Source organism: Halichoeres trimaculatus, unplaced genomic scaffold (assembly GCF_033239565.1).
Source record: "Halichoeres trimaculatus isolate MK-OKI-2021-1 unplaced genomic scaffold, fHalTri1.1 fHalTri1_scaffold_6, whole genome shotgun sequence".
Taxonomy (NCBI): domain Eukaryota; kingdom Metazoa; phylum Chordata; class Actinopteri; order Labriformes; family Labridae; genus Halichoeres; species Halichoeres trimaculatus.
Genome location: NW_027437184.1, coordinates 15,087,226 through 15,103,578, shown reverse-complemented (window position 1 = coordinate 15,103,578; position 16,353 = coordinate 15,087,226). Strand labels below are relative to the sequence as shown.

The 16,353-nt window shown below is 42.5% G+C and overlaps 2 protein-coding genes across 4 annotated transcripts in view; one reads left to right on the top strand and one right to left on the bottom strand.

Annotated features, from left to right (window-relative positions):
- LOC141791663 (unconventional myosin-Ic-like) overlaps positions 1-5,234 on the bottom strand; it is a 21,059-nt gene extending 15,825 nt beyond the window's left edge. For 2 of the 3 annotated variants that reach the window (XM_074672277.1, XM_074672278.1), the window contains exons 1-2: positions 5,138-5,234; positions 2,842-3,035 (exon numbers count right to left, since the gene is read on the bottom strand). The gene's annotated coding sequence lies outside the window, so the exon portion shown is untranslated. Of the gene's footprint in view, positions 1-2,834; positions 3,036-5,137 lie in introns of all 3 variants that reach the window. The other variant, XM_074672279.1, reaches the window with a different exon arrangement.
- Positions 5,197-16,353, top strand: arhgap35b (Rho GTPase activating protein 35b). The gene is given in 8 exon segments (XM_074672276.1): positions 5,197-5,822; positions 7,487-11,396; positions 11,632-11,773; positions 12,829-12,906; positions 13,082-13,213; positions 13,413-13,518; positions 13,650-14,002; positions 14,005-16,353. Coding segments are annotated over 7 exon segments (4,806 nt in total). The 5' UTR covers positions 5,197-5,822; positions 7,487-7,676; the 3' UTR covers positions 14,280-16,353.

Sequence of the window (16,353 nt, the reverse complement as noted above, 5' to 3'; positions counted from 1 at the left end):
AAAGTTGATCATTTGTTTATATGGACTTTAAATAGGTATGAACTGTGATCTTTGAGATGGAGAACTCTACTGATTAGAAGAGAAAAGAATCAGCAACGTTTCTTTCATTACTCCACCGTAAAAGTGTAAGGATGTTTTTTAGCACTGAATTATTAAAGTAGCAACAGTAACACAGTGGACGATGGTAATGCACCTAAAACTGAGTGCCAAGAGCAATAAACCAAAACAGAGCAATAACAGTAGTAGCACTCTGCCTAAAGGGGAAACGGTATATGAGGTAGACTAGCCGCTGCATACTGTGAAATTTTCTTGAATCAGTAGGACATCCAAGTATTTTTGACACACCACATACTAAATTTTTGTCAACTTAGTATGCATTGTTAGTATGGAAGGTGGTTCAAAACTGCTAGGGTCTCTAAAAAAAGTTAAAAAAAAAAATACAGAATCTTTAAAAAAGAGGGGCGTATGGGAGTAACCCAAGGCGTAGTTTCTTATGCGTCCACTAGGGGCTTCTTTCAAAATAAAGGACTCAGCATTTACACCATTAACAACCATTTAATATTTGACTCCTTTATCTCAGTTATATCAAGAATGAGAGTAATGTATGACTGTATATGACTAACAGGTGGATGATAGGTAGTAGCAGTCTGCCTATTTGCCAGTGAGACAGATGTAAAGTCAGGCAGCGTTAGCATCCTCAATATGGTGGTGTAAAGGTGTGGTTGCTTTGTAAAAAGCTAGATGTTTTTAAAAGTCTAGAGGACAACACCTCAGCTAATTCAGGTCTCTAAACATAAAACCCTGGGAATCCCACCTCAGTATGGTCCTGTATGGCTCCATAAAAAAGTGATGCCTAATTCAAGCCTTCATAGGTGACAATAAGCCAGTAAAGCTATCCCTCAATCACTCATTTTCTGTTCATCTCTTGGGGTCCTAAAGTCAGAATGTGTGGCAGATAAATGGCTGGCAGCACTTTCTGATTTACTTTTGAAGGGCATCCAAGGCATAGCATGAGTAACCACATGCATGTGGGAAACCTGAGGGTGCTCTCCTAACACATCTGGTTTCCCTACTCTGCACATAGCACATTTCACCACCTGGCTACCATACTGTATGAAATCATAGAGACAGATAGGAACTACAGTTTACTGTAAAGTGAATCTCCATCACCTCAGCTGGTGATGTATTCTCTTGTGATATTTTTTTTCCAATAAGTGTTCCTATCTTTGTTTGGCAGTTCCTGTAAGGATTTCCTTCCTAGCTGTTTCCTGGCGTTCAGCGACCACCTTTCTTTGAGGTTTGCTGTGATCTGAGCTGTTTCTTTCTGGAATGTAGTTTAAATTCCTGACTGTACACTTCTTAAATCGTTGCCTTCCTCAGTTAGTTCAAGATGTAATGTGTGTGTGTCAAGTGATCCAGTCAAATCTCTTTTTTAAACTGTGTGTTTCAAGGCTGAGCTGATAGATTTAAACCTTCTCTCAGGAGTACACTCACTTCTCACAACCTCAACTGGCACGCAATCCACTTCTGCAAAACTCAGGCTGAAAAAAATAAATCCTCCTCTGCAGACATAACCTTCTGCCTGACTCCAACCTCACATAATTTCATAAAAATTAAAAACTAATGCTTAACATCTGACATGCTGGGAAAGAAATTCAAGGAATCCTTGCATAACCTTGGATGAATACACAGTGATTTAGTTAAATCATTTCCCTCGTTTAGTCTTGTGTTGGTTAGGCTTTCCCATTAAAATAACAATGAATCAGTGAGGAATGATGACTTCTCTGGGCAGGGTGGGGTGTGGTGGAAAATGGTTCCTTACTTACTCTCTACTCCTTACAGCTCTCTCTTTCTCTCCCTTACTCACACTCACACTCCCAAAGAAGCTCATTCAAAAGAATAAATGGGACAGTGGGAATTAATAAATACTTCAGTACCTTCCTTTATGGCTTTAGATAGACTCTCCCCCTCTTCTCTCTCCTTTCTTTGCAACCTTGCTTGTTGCTTAATAGTTCTGTAGAGTAGTGCTGTTACAATGTAAGCCAAAACCTAAGAATACATTCCCTTTTATCTAACTTAGCATGTACATTTTGCACCTATTGTCCATCTGTGCTGAGCCCTGTCAGCACCCATCTGTTGCCCCTTTCACCCCAGGTTCACCTCTGCAGCCTCTCATCCCCAGATCCCTGTTACACCACAAGGGCTGCTTTAGAAATTGATAAAGGTGTAAAACAAAACCCAGCTGATCAGCAAGCTGTGGGAACACCATAAGTAATTTAGATACAAAACCCCTCAAATCAATCAGCTTTCTCTGAAATGGGGATTGAGCGTATTCATTATGTTTTCTTTTGATGATAGTTAAGATGATTACAATGAGGGTAAGGTTTCAGGTCAATAGTTTAACTCACATGCATGATCGCTGATGTAAAAACAAAAGTGAGCTTATCACAAGATCAGCTTATGCTAAGGGTGAGTGAAAGCTTAGAGCTCGGCCTAGTGGTGATACTATCAATTACACTCCAATGGCTCATATGCTTCTGATGAACTGCAATCAACTCTGAATATAATAACTGCATGATTTTTCATCTAGAACAAAGTGTATTTTCAAACAGGCTAATGCAATAACAATCATGACAGACTTTCTTTCTGTGTGCTGGATTTTTTTTTTTTTTCATATTTTCTACTACCATTCAGCACAAAAACTTTACTCATATACGTAAAATACAGTACGAGCTACAAAAGTACATTTGTTTGCATCCTACACATCACAGAACAGACACTTGAGCATACACACCAAGATAAAAACTGTATATGAAGCAAAATAGCTTACATACTTCTTACCTGGTCTGGCTTCACTGAAATTGTGAAACTTCCATCCATCTGTTTCTCCAGTAGCAGTCCAGTGATGGTCACAATGCTAGTTACTCAAACAGTTAGAGGTGAAGCTCGAAGACTAAACAATCCATCGCCAGGCTGACTTTCCTCTTCCAGCAGCAGCAGAGACAAAATGAACTCCCACAGGGAACCACTCAATCCTGATGGAGATGATTACAGCAAAGCTGAGGCACTTTATAACAGAAAGCTCTTGAAATCTTTATAGGAAGTAAAAACCCATGACTGTTACAAGCTTTCTTGCAAAGTCGATAGAACATTTCACCGAGTTTGTGGCCTTCAAATCCACCAGGAGGCGGCAACTCTAAAGTTAATGATCTGCGCAAAGTAATCAGATATGATGCTAGTGACAGATGCCAGCCTCTGTCAAAGGTGGAGGAGCTGAGTGGCACTGACTGTACTGTGGGCTTATGCAGGAAAATTAATGAGCTGCTTAGGGTAAATGTTTTGAAAACAATTTCTGTTGAATCAAAATTCAATTTACGCTTTGAACTTTTGAGAGGCTTGAGTTGCTACTAAGGTGCCTTTGCTTGCTGCAGTATTATTGAAACAGTTTGTTTAATAGTGCATTCACTCAAGCTTTATCAGCAGAAAGTAACAGAGTACATTTCCTTAAAACTGTTTTATATAAAATTAAACTTGAACTTATTTAATTCATTCTACCTTTGACTTAAAATGGGTTTTCATGTCTATAAGTAAATCAAATCCAAGAGGGAAGCATTTTTCTTTAAAAAAAAAAGTTATATTAAAGAACAAAGAGGTCAAATTATTAAAGAACCTAGAAAAAAAACCAGAGGAGAGTTTTATTGCTGTCTTCCTTTCTCTCTGAGGTCAAAACTCATCCTTTTTATGTCAGTGTGAAGGTTCTGGGTGCTAACTGGTTGTATCACACACTATTTTGCTTTTTATTTTTATTTAATTTTGCAAATTTTAGGTAATAATATCAACTTCAGCAAACTATATTTAATATGGGAAGCATATGAGGATACAGCCATGCCACGCTATTAGACTAACAGTTTATGTTTGTCATTTTTAATATATGACACATTAAATATGCTGCTGTTGGTGGAAGTGCTTTATAATATAAATAACAATCCCCAAATGCCTGCTCTGGGTTGGTTCCAAGACCTTAAGTCACAGCAAACCATTCTGATAAAGTCAACAGTTCGTCACATAGCCGAGATGTCAATTAATGGCCATAGAAACACGTTTAATCATGACAGGAATTTAGAAAAACAAACTTTTCATGTAATACCAAACATTAAAACAGGGTGAAGTACCTGTGTTTTTTTTTTTCCTTTTAAATAAAGCAGTCAACATTCAGAATATCAACATATAGCCAGAGGAAACAGTTATAACTGGTATGAATAGTGTCAGACTGACCTTTCTGTCTCCTTTGTTCATATTATACTCAACTATGATAGAGATGTCATATTCTATGTAACATGTTAATTTTTTATATCAAAAAGTAACATTATAGAGAGGTTATATTTAAAAGTTCCACGCCTATATTATTAAAGATTTCAAAACATGTCCCAAAAAGTAAAAACTTAAAATAATAGTAAAACAAAACTTAACACAATTCTTGACCAAAACTAGGCAAATATTCAACTGCTTCTAGTTGTTAAGTGTTAACAGACAGCTTTGCTGGTTTTTGAGAAAGATGCAAAGTACCCAAACTTGTCTGTCTCGTTTTATGTAAATTACTTCTAAACAGAGTCAGAATGAAACTGCCTTTACTTTACTTGGTAGTTTACAGTTAAAGTTACGCATATAAACAGTAAATTTCCTATCCAGAGATAGGCTAATACTATGCTAATCTAGCAGGATAGCAAGAAGTAGGGCAACTAGGACGAAAAAGCACCTTCAGTGATATTCCCTGTGACATTAGCATATCTTGTAGCAATTACCTAGTATGTCTTTCATTTTATATTGTATGATACCAAATGACGAAATGTTGGACATCTGTTGATTAACTGAAGCTATAGACAACATGCTAAAGTTAGCTCTTAAGTTACCGTTTCTGTATTTTTTCGTCAAAGAGGCTAGGGGGGCACTACCTCTTTCTTTTTTAAAATTAACTGTGACCGAATTATTGGTTTTAGACAGGTAAATTCATTAGTTTTAAATTTTAATATAAGATAGGTTTCTGGTTAAGTTATGGTATGACTGGTGAGAAATTGATTTCTTGCGAGAAAGGACTCCCGCATTGTCAGCGTAGTGGTGAGCTCAGCAGAGAACAGACCTGCTGCAGTTGTGTGAGGGCGCCGCTGGGTGAGTCCCTCTCTCCGCTGCCTCTGTCTCCACAGCTCCTTTTTCCCAAAGAAAAGAAGAGGAGAACTAGGTCCGGGGAGGAGGGCCGCCGCCATTATCGGAAAGCTGGCAGAATTACCTCTTTCCCGCACGCAATCTGCTCACAAATTGACCAGGACATGAACGATTTCTGTTGCAGCAGGAGTATATTTGAGACGAAACACCACGGCGATTGCAACAAACTCACCGTTGTCTCGTGTGCGCCACCGGCCCAGCATTATGTGGGAACAACAATGGACAGAATAATTATTGAAAAAGCAACGTGGTGAACCGAGAAGAAGACGCCTAAGCAGACTTAATACGCCTGAATTTCTCATAAGGACAGACTCTTTCAACAACACAATTGGATTGTTCTGTCATTTCGGATATTTATCGCTTCATTCCGCGTGTTTAATTGCATAGAAAACAGTGAAGCCGAACAAGAGAAATCGGGCATGGGCAATGGATATTTAAATTAAATAACCTCATTGCACACATTGTCGTATTATCAGTATTATCTGTGAATTGGGACGAACCATAGTGTGTTCTGCGGCTTTATGCTATTGCACATCAGGCGGCGAGGGCTGCGGCAAGAGCTGGCCTGACAGATGCAAGAGGAGAAAGGGAGAAATGCGAAGGTATGTACCCTGCATGCTCTGTCCCGGTCTTTATGTGCTATTACCTTGTGAAGCTATCGAGTGCTACACCCTGAACAGCTGAGTAAATAAAATCCGTTTAAACATTGTCTGTCGGCGTGGAGGAAGTAGGCTATCCAGGATTTCGGATCTGCGATTTCATTATGTAGACAGCAGGCCTGGCGTGGTCAGCCCCTCTCTGTGCACCCTAAAGCCCATGGTAACTGTTAATCCTTTGCAAAACATATAAGGTTGCAAAATCTTATCTAGGTAAGTAGGTTATGTGAATGAAATCGCTCAAAGGTACGTTTCCGTAAACTGTATTTGGATAAAGCTGCATAGGGTTATTTGGTTGTTTTTCTTTGCAGTGAACTTGTCTGTTCATTTGTGTATTAGGCCTAGCTCAGCTGAGCGGTGTAGACTGCCCATGGTTGCATGGTTGACCCTGCTGGAGCTGTTTTTTCCCCTCATGTGTGCTCACTTAATGCGTCAGGGCATTAGCTTCTTCGTTAGCCCATGTTTTCTCTTTTTGTTAAAGTTGGTGGATCCTATCACGCACAGGTGGGGTCCTGCATTTGTTCAAATCCTCCTTTTTGATTTTATGAGCAATTATACAAGCATTGCATCAGTCGTAAAATAATTGAGGCTCTGACTAATCCCGTAAGATTTGAAGTCTAGTTGCCTGTACAGGTGGCTAAGTTCAGTGTCCTCTGGCCTACACAGTGCGTGTGTCAGACTTCATTGAGTCACTGTGTTGTCTCAGGGGATCAGTCTGATAGCTCCTGTTTGAGCTAGGTATATAAACTGATGTGCCCATTTAGTCATTTTCATGCCTGTCATCCAACTCACTGATCAGCTGACATGGTCATTTAAAAGCACCACTCCCAAAATGTCCTCTTATAGGATCAATGTAGTCTGATGTTGGAGAAATTCATTTTGAGTTGGTTAGACTTGACACTGATCTGAGTTGATGTGATTTTTTTTTACACCAATCCCATTGATATTCAAATATAATTCAAAGTGAAGTGCTATGTTGAAGCAAAAATACAACAAACTAGTCCAGCTTTTTGCATCTGAATTTATTATTTTTGTCAGCTGTAGAATGAATACATGTTCCTGACAAGTTGATATTACTCATTGTGTGTGCCTATTTGAAATGCTGTGAGACTTACTTATAGCATGACTTTTACATCTTAAGCCAGAAGTCAATCACTGTCAGCGAATTGTGACTAGTAGAAACTTGTCTTCACTTTGATTTAAAAAAACTTAGTGTGTTTAATAATAATGCATTTAATGCCCAGGTGTGATCAGACTTCACCAGATTAATGGTTTTAAGGAATATGATAGAAAATGGAATAATGGTGCCTCTTGTCAAAGTCACATGCTGTTATTGTGACTTCATTGCTAAGTTATAAAGAAAAAGATAGAAATTAGGCAAATGCAAATTAACAGACATTTTGAATGGCAACATTTGCCTGTTTTGTGATCAAACTGCCACTAAGTTTTTTTTTTCTGGCATCAAGTAGAATGATTGAATAACCTTTGACAGATGAGCTGATATTTGCCATGTTTGTCTTCTTGCTGTATTTTTTCCTTTTATTCAATTTAAAAATGTATTTTTTTTAATTTTCCAGATAATCTGATGTCTTTGTTTCATTTTTTGACAGGATCTGATTCTTGTGAGGAATGAATGAAGGAAGTCCCCTCATACAGCTGCACTGCTATTTAATAAAATTGAAGGCCGGCAGAAGAAAGTGAAATCTGATCTTCTCTGTGGATCAGCAACTTTATGGACAAACATTCAAGTGAACTCCTTTACACAGTGCCTGTTTGTGGCAGGATGAGCTTCAGCAGGCTATGATGGCAAAAAAGCAAGATGCCAGATCGCCCATTTACAACCTGGTTGTGGTGGGCTTGTCAGGAACTGAGAAAGAGAAGGGGCAGTGTGGGGTTGGAAAATCCTGCTTGTGTAATAGATATGTGCGGCCCAGTGCTGATGACTTTTACTTGGATCACACATCAGTGCTGAGCACCAGTGACTTTGGGGGTCGAGTGGTTAATAATGATCACTTTCTGTTTTGGGGGGAGGTGTCCCGGGTTCTGGAGGAGGGGCCTGAGTGCAGGATGCATGTTGTGGAGCAAACTGAATTTATCGATGACCAGACATTTCAGCCACACCGTAGCACTGCTATGCAGCCCTATATCAAGCGGGCAGCTGCAACCAAGCTGGCCTCAGCTGAGAAGCTCATGTACTTCTGTACTGATCAGCTGGGCCTGGAGCAAGACTTTGAGCAGAAACAAATGCCTGAGGGCAAGCTGCAGGTGGATGGCTTCCTGCTTTGTGTGGATGTCAGCCGGGGCATGAACCGCAACTTTGATGACCAGCTGAAGTTTGTCACAAACCTGTACGGTCAGCTGAGCAAGACTAAGAAGCCTATTGTCCTGGTCCTTACCAAGTGTGATGAAGGAGTTGAACGCTACATTAAGGATGCACATACATTTGCTATTACAAAAAAGAGTCTGCCTGTAGTTGAGACATCTGCCCGTTCAAACATAAATGTGGACCTTGCCTTCCTCACTCTGGTTCAGCTTATTGACAAGGGCAGGGGGAAGCCCAAGATCATTCCTTATTTTGAGGCCCTGAAACTCCAGAGTCAGCAGATAGCTTCAGCCAAGGATCGCTATGAATGGCTAATCAACCGCATAGTAAAGAATCATAATGAGACCTGGATAAACACCAGCCGACGCATGAACACCTCCCCTGAGTACAAAGAATATGTTTTCCTGGAGGGGACTGCTAAATGCAAGAAGCTTTTCCAACAGCACGTCTATCGTCTGAAGCAGGAACACATTGAGAGGCGTCGCAAAATATACCTGAGCACTCTTCCTTTAGCACTTAGTTCCTTGGTGCCTGACCTGGATGAGATTGATCAGCTGAGCTGGTCTGGGGTGCAGAAGGTCCTGGAGTCTAAGCAGCACTTTGCCCACTGGTTTGTTGTTCTCGAAGACTCCCCATGGGAGGATACATCTCACATTGATAACATGGAAGATGAAAGAATCCCTTCAGACCTGCTGGAGACTGGGGAGGCAGAGGACTTATTCAATGCCCACTTGGAACATCTGCGTAACGAATGCAGACGGGCAGAGATGAGGCTGGAGTTCAAACACAAGTTAGCATCTTCTCCCTTTGTCACACCTGGTAAACCTTGGGAAGAGGCTCGCAGCTTTATCATGAATGAAGACTTCTACCAGTGGCTGGAGGAGCCAGAGTACTTAGACTTGTACAACCGCCATCAGAAGGAGATCATCGACCGGGCTAAAGAAGACTTCCAGGAGCTCTTACTTGAGTACTCTGAGCTTTTTTATGAGCTTGAGGTGGATGCCAAGCCGAGCAAAGAGAAAATGGGAGCAATTCAAGAGGTTTTGGGGGAAGAGCAGCGGTTCAAAGCTCTGCAGAAGCTACCTGCTGAAAGAGATGCTTTGGTGCTGAAGCATATCCACTTTGTCTATCACCCTACCAAGGAGACCTGCCCCAGCAGTCCTCACTGTGGAGATTCTAAGATTGAACAGATCTTGGCTTCACGTTTCCCTACTTGTTATCCCTTTTTTGATTTGAAGGCTCACTTTGGAGACAACAAGGCTGACAGAATTAATCTGGTCATTCTAGGGAAGGATGGACTTGCCAGAGAATTCGCCAATGAGATTAGAGCTCTGTGCACAAATGATGACTGGTATGTGTTGGATGGGAAGATGTATGAACTGACACTACGGCCAATTGAAGGAAATGTGCGTCTTCCTGTAAATTCCTTCCACACACCTACTTTCACTCCTCACGGATGTCTTTGTCTGTATAACTCTAAAGAGTCCCTCTCTTATGTGGTGGAAAGCCTAGAGCGGCTTAGGGAATCAACTCTAGGTCGAAGGGATAGCCAGCTAGCACAGCTGCCAACATCACTGCTGTTAGTTACAAAAAGAGGTGTGGGATCGTATGTGGACATAGGTGGAGAAACTGCCTTAAACCTTATAACACAGGGACAGCAAGTCGCAAGGAGACTGCAGTGTAGCTTTTTGGACCCCGCCTCCCCAGGTGTGGGCTATGGCCATAATGTCAATGAGACTCAAATCAACCAGGTGCTGAGAAGCCTTCTGGACATTAGGAGGAGCACATCTTTCAGTAGCAGCTCCCCACCCCTTCTTCCTGAGCCTCCGGGTCTCAGAGACTCCCCTCATCAGCCAGCTCCAGAGGCTGACCTCCGCATTGTCATGTGTTTGATGTGTGGGGACTCCTACGACATCGAGCAACTCCTGTCCCCTTTCCTGATGCATCAGCACTGCAGGCCCATGTCCAACAGTGGCACCTCTGTGCTGCTGGAGCAGACAGTTGGAGGACACAAGCTGGCCATCGAGCTCTCTCTGCTCTCATACCACGCCTCCTTCACTTTGAGGAAGAGCAGGTTAGTACACGGCTACATTGCTGTGTACTCTGTGTCAAGGAAAGCCTCCCTGGAGACCCTCTGTGCCTTCTTGTGTGAGGTTCAGGACATCATCCCTGTTCAGCTGTTGGCGGTGGGAGACAGCCAGGCAGAACTCACTGACAGTGACTATGCCTGTGAACAGCTGATCCAAGGGGAGGAGCTCGCTCATGAGATTGAGGGTCGTTTCAACAGCTTGGTGTGTGGAACTGGAGGGGTGGTGGGAGGCCTTCACAGGATAGAAATGTTTCACTCTTTTCTGATGGAGGTGGTCGAGAAACGCAACATTGTGGAGGCCACGCACATGTACGATAATGTAGCTGAAGCATGCACCAATGAAAATGTGTATTCCCCACGCTGCAGTTCTCCCAGCCCTGTTACCATGTTCCTGGATTCAGAGGACGATGTAGAGCCATCACCTCCGTACTATGATGGCACCCTCTCTTCTCATAGTGGGGGCTACAACCTGCCTGACTTAGATTCCAGTGACATCTCTGTCATTTCTGATATCAGAGACTTTGAAAACAAGCTAAACAACAAGGTACCCCCTCAAGTGAGAGTTAAACCAGGTGTCACTTTTGACTTCCGTAAGGTTAGCCGTAACCCTTACATTGATACGTTGGGTCACCGCCGCTCCCTGCCCTCTGCTGTCACCTGGGTACCTGGAGGTGATGTAGGCTATGACCCCTCAGACTATGCTGAGCCCATTGACGCTGTTTCAAAACCCCGCCCAAGCAATGAAGAGATCATCTACTCAGTGCCACACGACAGCACACAAGGCAAAATCATCACTATCCGCAACTCAAACAGGATGCACTCCAATGGAAACGGCTCTGACAGTGAAGCAGACAGCAGCTCTCTGGAGAGGAGGAGGAAGTTCTCAGCTGCTGGGGTGAAGCCTCGTCTCTACCGTGACCGCTCCAAGCGGCTCGGCAAGTTCAGCAGCTTCCGCACAAGCTTCATAGGCAGTGATGATGAAATGGGAGCTCTTCAGAAGTCCAAGGAGGATGACTATGGGACACTAAAAGGGGAAAGCCTCGTTAATGAGGAGAGTGAAGACCCAAAGAAGAGGAACATCCTGAAAAGCCTGCGCCGAACAGCAAAGGTGTGTATTATTCCTCTTTTTTATGTGTTTTTTGAAAGTGAAAAGTCTTATTTTTATTTACCTGTCAATGATCTTAAGCAGGAAGTTTTTCAAAGACATGAATGAGTTAGTGTTAAAAAACTGAGGCAAGTGTTGGGTGAATATGTTCGCACAGTGAGAGCATGTTTGAGGATTTAGATAGTGTATGTGAGAATTTCTCATGATGAAATACAACACATTTTCTGTTCATTCACAGAAAACAAGACCAAAGCCCCGTCCTGCTATTCCCAAGCCCATGGAGAGCACTTACTTTGGAGTCCCTCTTGCCAGTGTGGTATCCCCAGACAGACCTATCCCACTCTTCATTGAGAAGTGTGTCCGCTTCATTGAGACTACAGGTCAGTTTCTTTGTCCTTTTGTCTCTTCTTTCTGCATGTTGAGCCACTGTGCATGTGGTTTATATATGCCTGATCAAATGATTAATAGAAAAAAGTTGTCATTCAGCAAGATAGGTTAGTACCTGTTAGTTGGGATGGGTACCGAATAAGGTACTTTTATAGGTACCAACCAAATTCAAAAGTACAGAGTACGTAAATGTACTCTGTACTTCACGTAATTCACGTAAAATCAAAAGGTACCATGTTCAGGTACGTAAATGCATCCTCGTGACTGTGAGAGAGTGGAAGAGTAGGTGAATTTCCATACTGGACATGAACACAGCATTGCAAGGCTATATATTGAAGAATAAATATGTTAAAGGCTGCACGGTGGCACAGTAGGTAGTGCTGCAGCCTCACAGCAAGAAAGTCACCAGTTTGATTCCTAGCTTGGCTGGTGGGCCTTTTTGTGTGGAGTTTGCATGTTCTCCCCCGTGCATGTGCGGGTTCTCTCCGGGTCCTCCGGCTTCCTCCCACAGTCCAAAAACATGCTCACCAGATTAATTGAACACTCTAAATTGCTTATAAGTGTGAGTGAATGGTTGTCTGTCTCTGTGTCAGCCCTGTGATTGACTAGCGACCAGTCCAAGGTGTACCCTGCCTCTCGCCCAATGACAGCTGGGATAGGCTCCAGCCACCCGGGACCCTGAACAGGATAAGCAGTTCAGAAAATGAATAAACGAATGAAATATGTTAAATTGAAAAAAAAACCTTTATTATTAAACAAATTATTTTTTACCACATAAACACAAAAAAAGGTACCCATCCCTACCTGTTAGAATTAGTGATATTGATTTGTGATGATCACATTTTGCTATATCTCTTAATTAAATACTCCTGTTTCTGATATCTAAGTTATAAAAGAGATTATTCACTGGCTTGATACTACTATAAAAGTGTCTGTGTCTGCTTTATGTCAGTTTGCAACACAGCTAATGAAGTGTTTGTGCTTTGCTTGTTTCTGTCGCTACCCCCCACGTCTTTCCCCTTTCTCTTCTGCGTTCTCCCTCCCCCAGGCCTGAATACGGAGGGGTTGTACCGTGTGAGTGGCAACAAGTCAGAGATGGAAAGCATGCAGAGGCAGTTTGAACAGGGTGAGTTGCCAATCAGACTTGTTTGAAGCAGCTGTTTGACATCTAATTATGTGGTCGTCTAATCAGAACATAAACAGAAATTTACCAAAGGAAAGTGACATGCAGCGGATTGTTTGCTCCCGCTGACAGCTGTAGTTTCTCTGATCTGTTAAACTGTCTCTCTCTTTGTGTGCAGACCACGGTTTAGACCTCGTTGAGAAAGACTTCTCCATAAACACTGTGGCTGGAGGCCTCAAAAGCTTCTTCTCTGAGCTGCCTGAGCCCCTGGTGCCTTGTGCTCTGCAGGTGGACCTATTGGATGCTTTCAGTAAGCAAACACTGCTGGGCTGGGAGGGACTTCACTCGAACATAAAAAGATTATTTCTCTAGGAGGGAAGAGGGTAGGGTAGGTTGTTGAAAACCTGAGCCGCTCTGAACTGCTTTCTTCAAGGAGGACCTTTAATATGAAATACGTACTGTGTGTGATGATAGTCTCAGTTTTAATGAAGACTTCTCTGTGTATGCAGAAATCAATGACAGAGAACAGAGGCTGTACACCATGAAGGATGTCCTGAGGAGGTTCCCCAGGGAGAATTATGATGTCTTCAAATATGTAGTGAGCCACTTGCACAAGTAAGTCCCCTGTCTGCTGTTTGGATCCTTTTCATGGATTTGTCGGTCTTCTACAGGAGACAACCATCTGCTTTTCTGCACTTGATGATGAGAATGAATAATTAGTGTCTGTTTGCGTGTGTTCTTCCCAGGGTGAGCCAGCTGAACAGGGTGAACTTGATGACCAGTGAAAACTTGTCCATCTGTTTCTGGCCCACTCTCATGAGGCCAGACTTCACTACTATGGACGCTCTGACTGCCACACGCACCTACCAGACAATCATTGAGACCTTCATCCACCAGTGTGCATTCTTCTTCTACAACCAGCCCCTCCTCGACTCCCCCACAGGCCTGGCAGGTCTCCCCGCCTCGCCCACCACCACCCTCAGTGGGAGCTCTGCCTACTCTTGTTACCGCTCCTCTCCCCCCCACACCACCGCACACTTCAGCCCCCTGCAGCAGTCCCCGCCCACCACCCCCCAGTCCCCCCTGCAGTCTCTGCTCCCTCCCCTCCACCAGCATCCCCACTCCCACCATTCCCCTGCCGAACAAGAGACACTGTGAGAGACGGTGAAACCATGTGTGCCCATGATGATGCTGGACCTTATCACCAACACAAACATACACATACAAACAAACATGTGCTCTTGCACACTACATTTTTGATCATGGACAACCTAGAATATGAAAAGAGGGGATGGGAAGTGTCTCGAGAGGACCTCCCTCACCTGCCATTTGTATCCATATTTGTGTGCAACCAGGCAGGCTACCTTTATCAGTGACTCTCCCTCTGCCCTCTGAGCTCCTGATCACCTGGAATCTGACTTCAGCTCAGAGGCCGAGGACAGAGGTGCTGTCACAGCAAGCCTAGCTTCTGTCAAAACCCAACAGTTATCCTACACTACCAAGAAAACAAAACCTCGATGCCAAGCTGGAAGAAATGATTTGTGGCCACCATGTATTTATCTGTATAAAACTGTTTTTAGTTTTTTTCTCATGAAAGTACTGCCACTGGATTTTTAGACATGTCCTCTGTAGGTCCTGTGGGTAGCAGGTTGTTCTGTCTGCCTATGAGGTGTGTCTCATCGGCTCTACAAGAGGGGTCAGCATGGGGAGGGAAGGGAAGGGGGGGTATCACATCCAGGGATGCACTTTACTGATCACTGTTGTTTTGCCCTCAGAAGGGTTTTTTTTTCTTTTTAGACATACTGTTTTGTGTGTTTTTAATTTCACAGCTCAAACAGCCATACCCATTGTCTCTACAGAGCTCTGGCAGATCAAACTTTGTTTACATCAAACCTTTTGTTTTTGTATCCGCAAACTTATCTGAAGCACTTTTTTATAGTGTAGTGTTAAAATAGAAGAAATGCCACATTGATTAATTGTCCATAATGTTTGTTTAGTGGTTAAGCGTGGCATCAGAGCAGGCTTGTGAAACAAGATCCTTTTTGTAAAAACTTGCATTGTTTGAGTTGATCCAGAAGGCCCGTATTACTTGATGAGAAAACTGAATCCACTGACATTCCTCGTTCATCCAGCCATGTGAAAGTAGTTTCTTTTAGAATTTGTCCTCTTCATAGCTGTCGGTGGATCAGAGTGGACGTTTAGGGAAAGTTTGGATTATTTCAACCATTTTAATATCAGAGGACTTTGCCTGCCACCAGTCAAGTGAAGGAGAAATTTTGAATGTGTAACCTTGTCATGTCATACCACAACATAACTCTACATTGCCATCCGGTGTCCATAGAAGCCAAACGCTTGAAACATGATAGGTTGCTGGATGTGTTGCTGTGGCTATCTATCAAACAAGCTCTTTGTATTCATCCAATATTAAGGACCTTTTAACTCAGAAGGTGTAGTATTCTCAAACGCACTGTTACTGCTAGTCCTGCTATACGATACAAACCTGTAGAAGTTTAAATGTTTGTGAATGGGGCACATTCAGGAAGCACCTACAACTGTTTACCTGCTCTAGTGAATTAGTTCTTGTGCTAGCTCATCGCCTGCCCTTTCATGGAAAACAAGCTGCACATCTTCGGTGGTAGCACTACTGATGAGACCCTGATCATTTTAAGCATTAAACCCTGAGAGGAAGCATTGTCTTTTTAATGGGAAGAAGAAAAAATAGTACCACCAGACACACAGGCTCTGGATGTTTATGGCTCAGTTACAGTTCTTGGGTGCAACAAAGAAGGAAGTAGTGAGGTGGTTTGTCGTAGTAGTAAATGGGATCATCAGTTTACAGGTACTTTTGGAATCACAGTGCTGTTGCAAGTCAGGCATTTTAGGTGTCCTCGGTGTAAACTGAGGACACACCTCATCAAGCTCAGAGCTGGGAGCTGTGACACCAAGACTGACTCAGAAGCAAGCAACTGTCTCACTATGTCACGATTCCTGGGAGAATATTATATTTCCGCATCACTTGACTTCTGATGCAACTTTGGCAAACCTGCTGTTCAATGAGCAAAAAGTGAGTGCATACTACTCGATAATGGTTGTTTATTTGTATGTTGGGGGGACACCACCCTTTAGTCAATGGTAGAAAACATTTCTAGTGTGTATTTCAATGATTGAAAGTCCATTTTTACAATTTTTGTGAATGGTTCAAGGCCACTTAAGTTTAGTGCATGATTTAAAAAAACACAGAGGGAGATGGATGAAATGCCTCTCCCTGTTTTAAAACATAAAATTACAAGAAAACTGAACAATTGCTGAAGTGAAATAGCTGAAAAATGAAAGTTTATGTACCGTGCACCAAGAGCAAACCATGAAATTTGTCTGACTGAAAAGTGTTAGAAGATGAAGGCCTTATGTGAACTGTATAATAGTTAATAAATTAAATCTTGTAAAATTGTC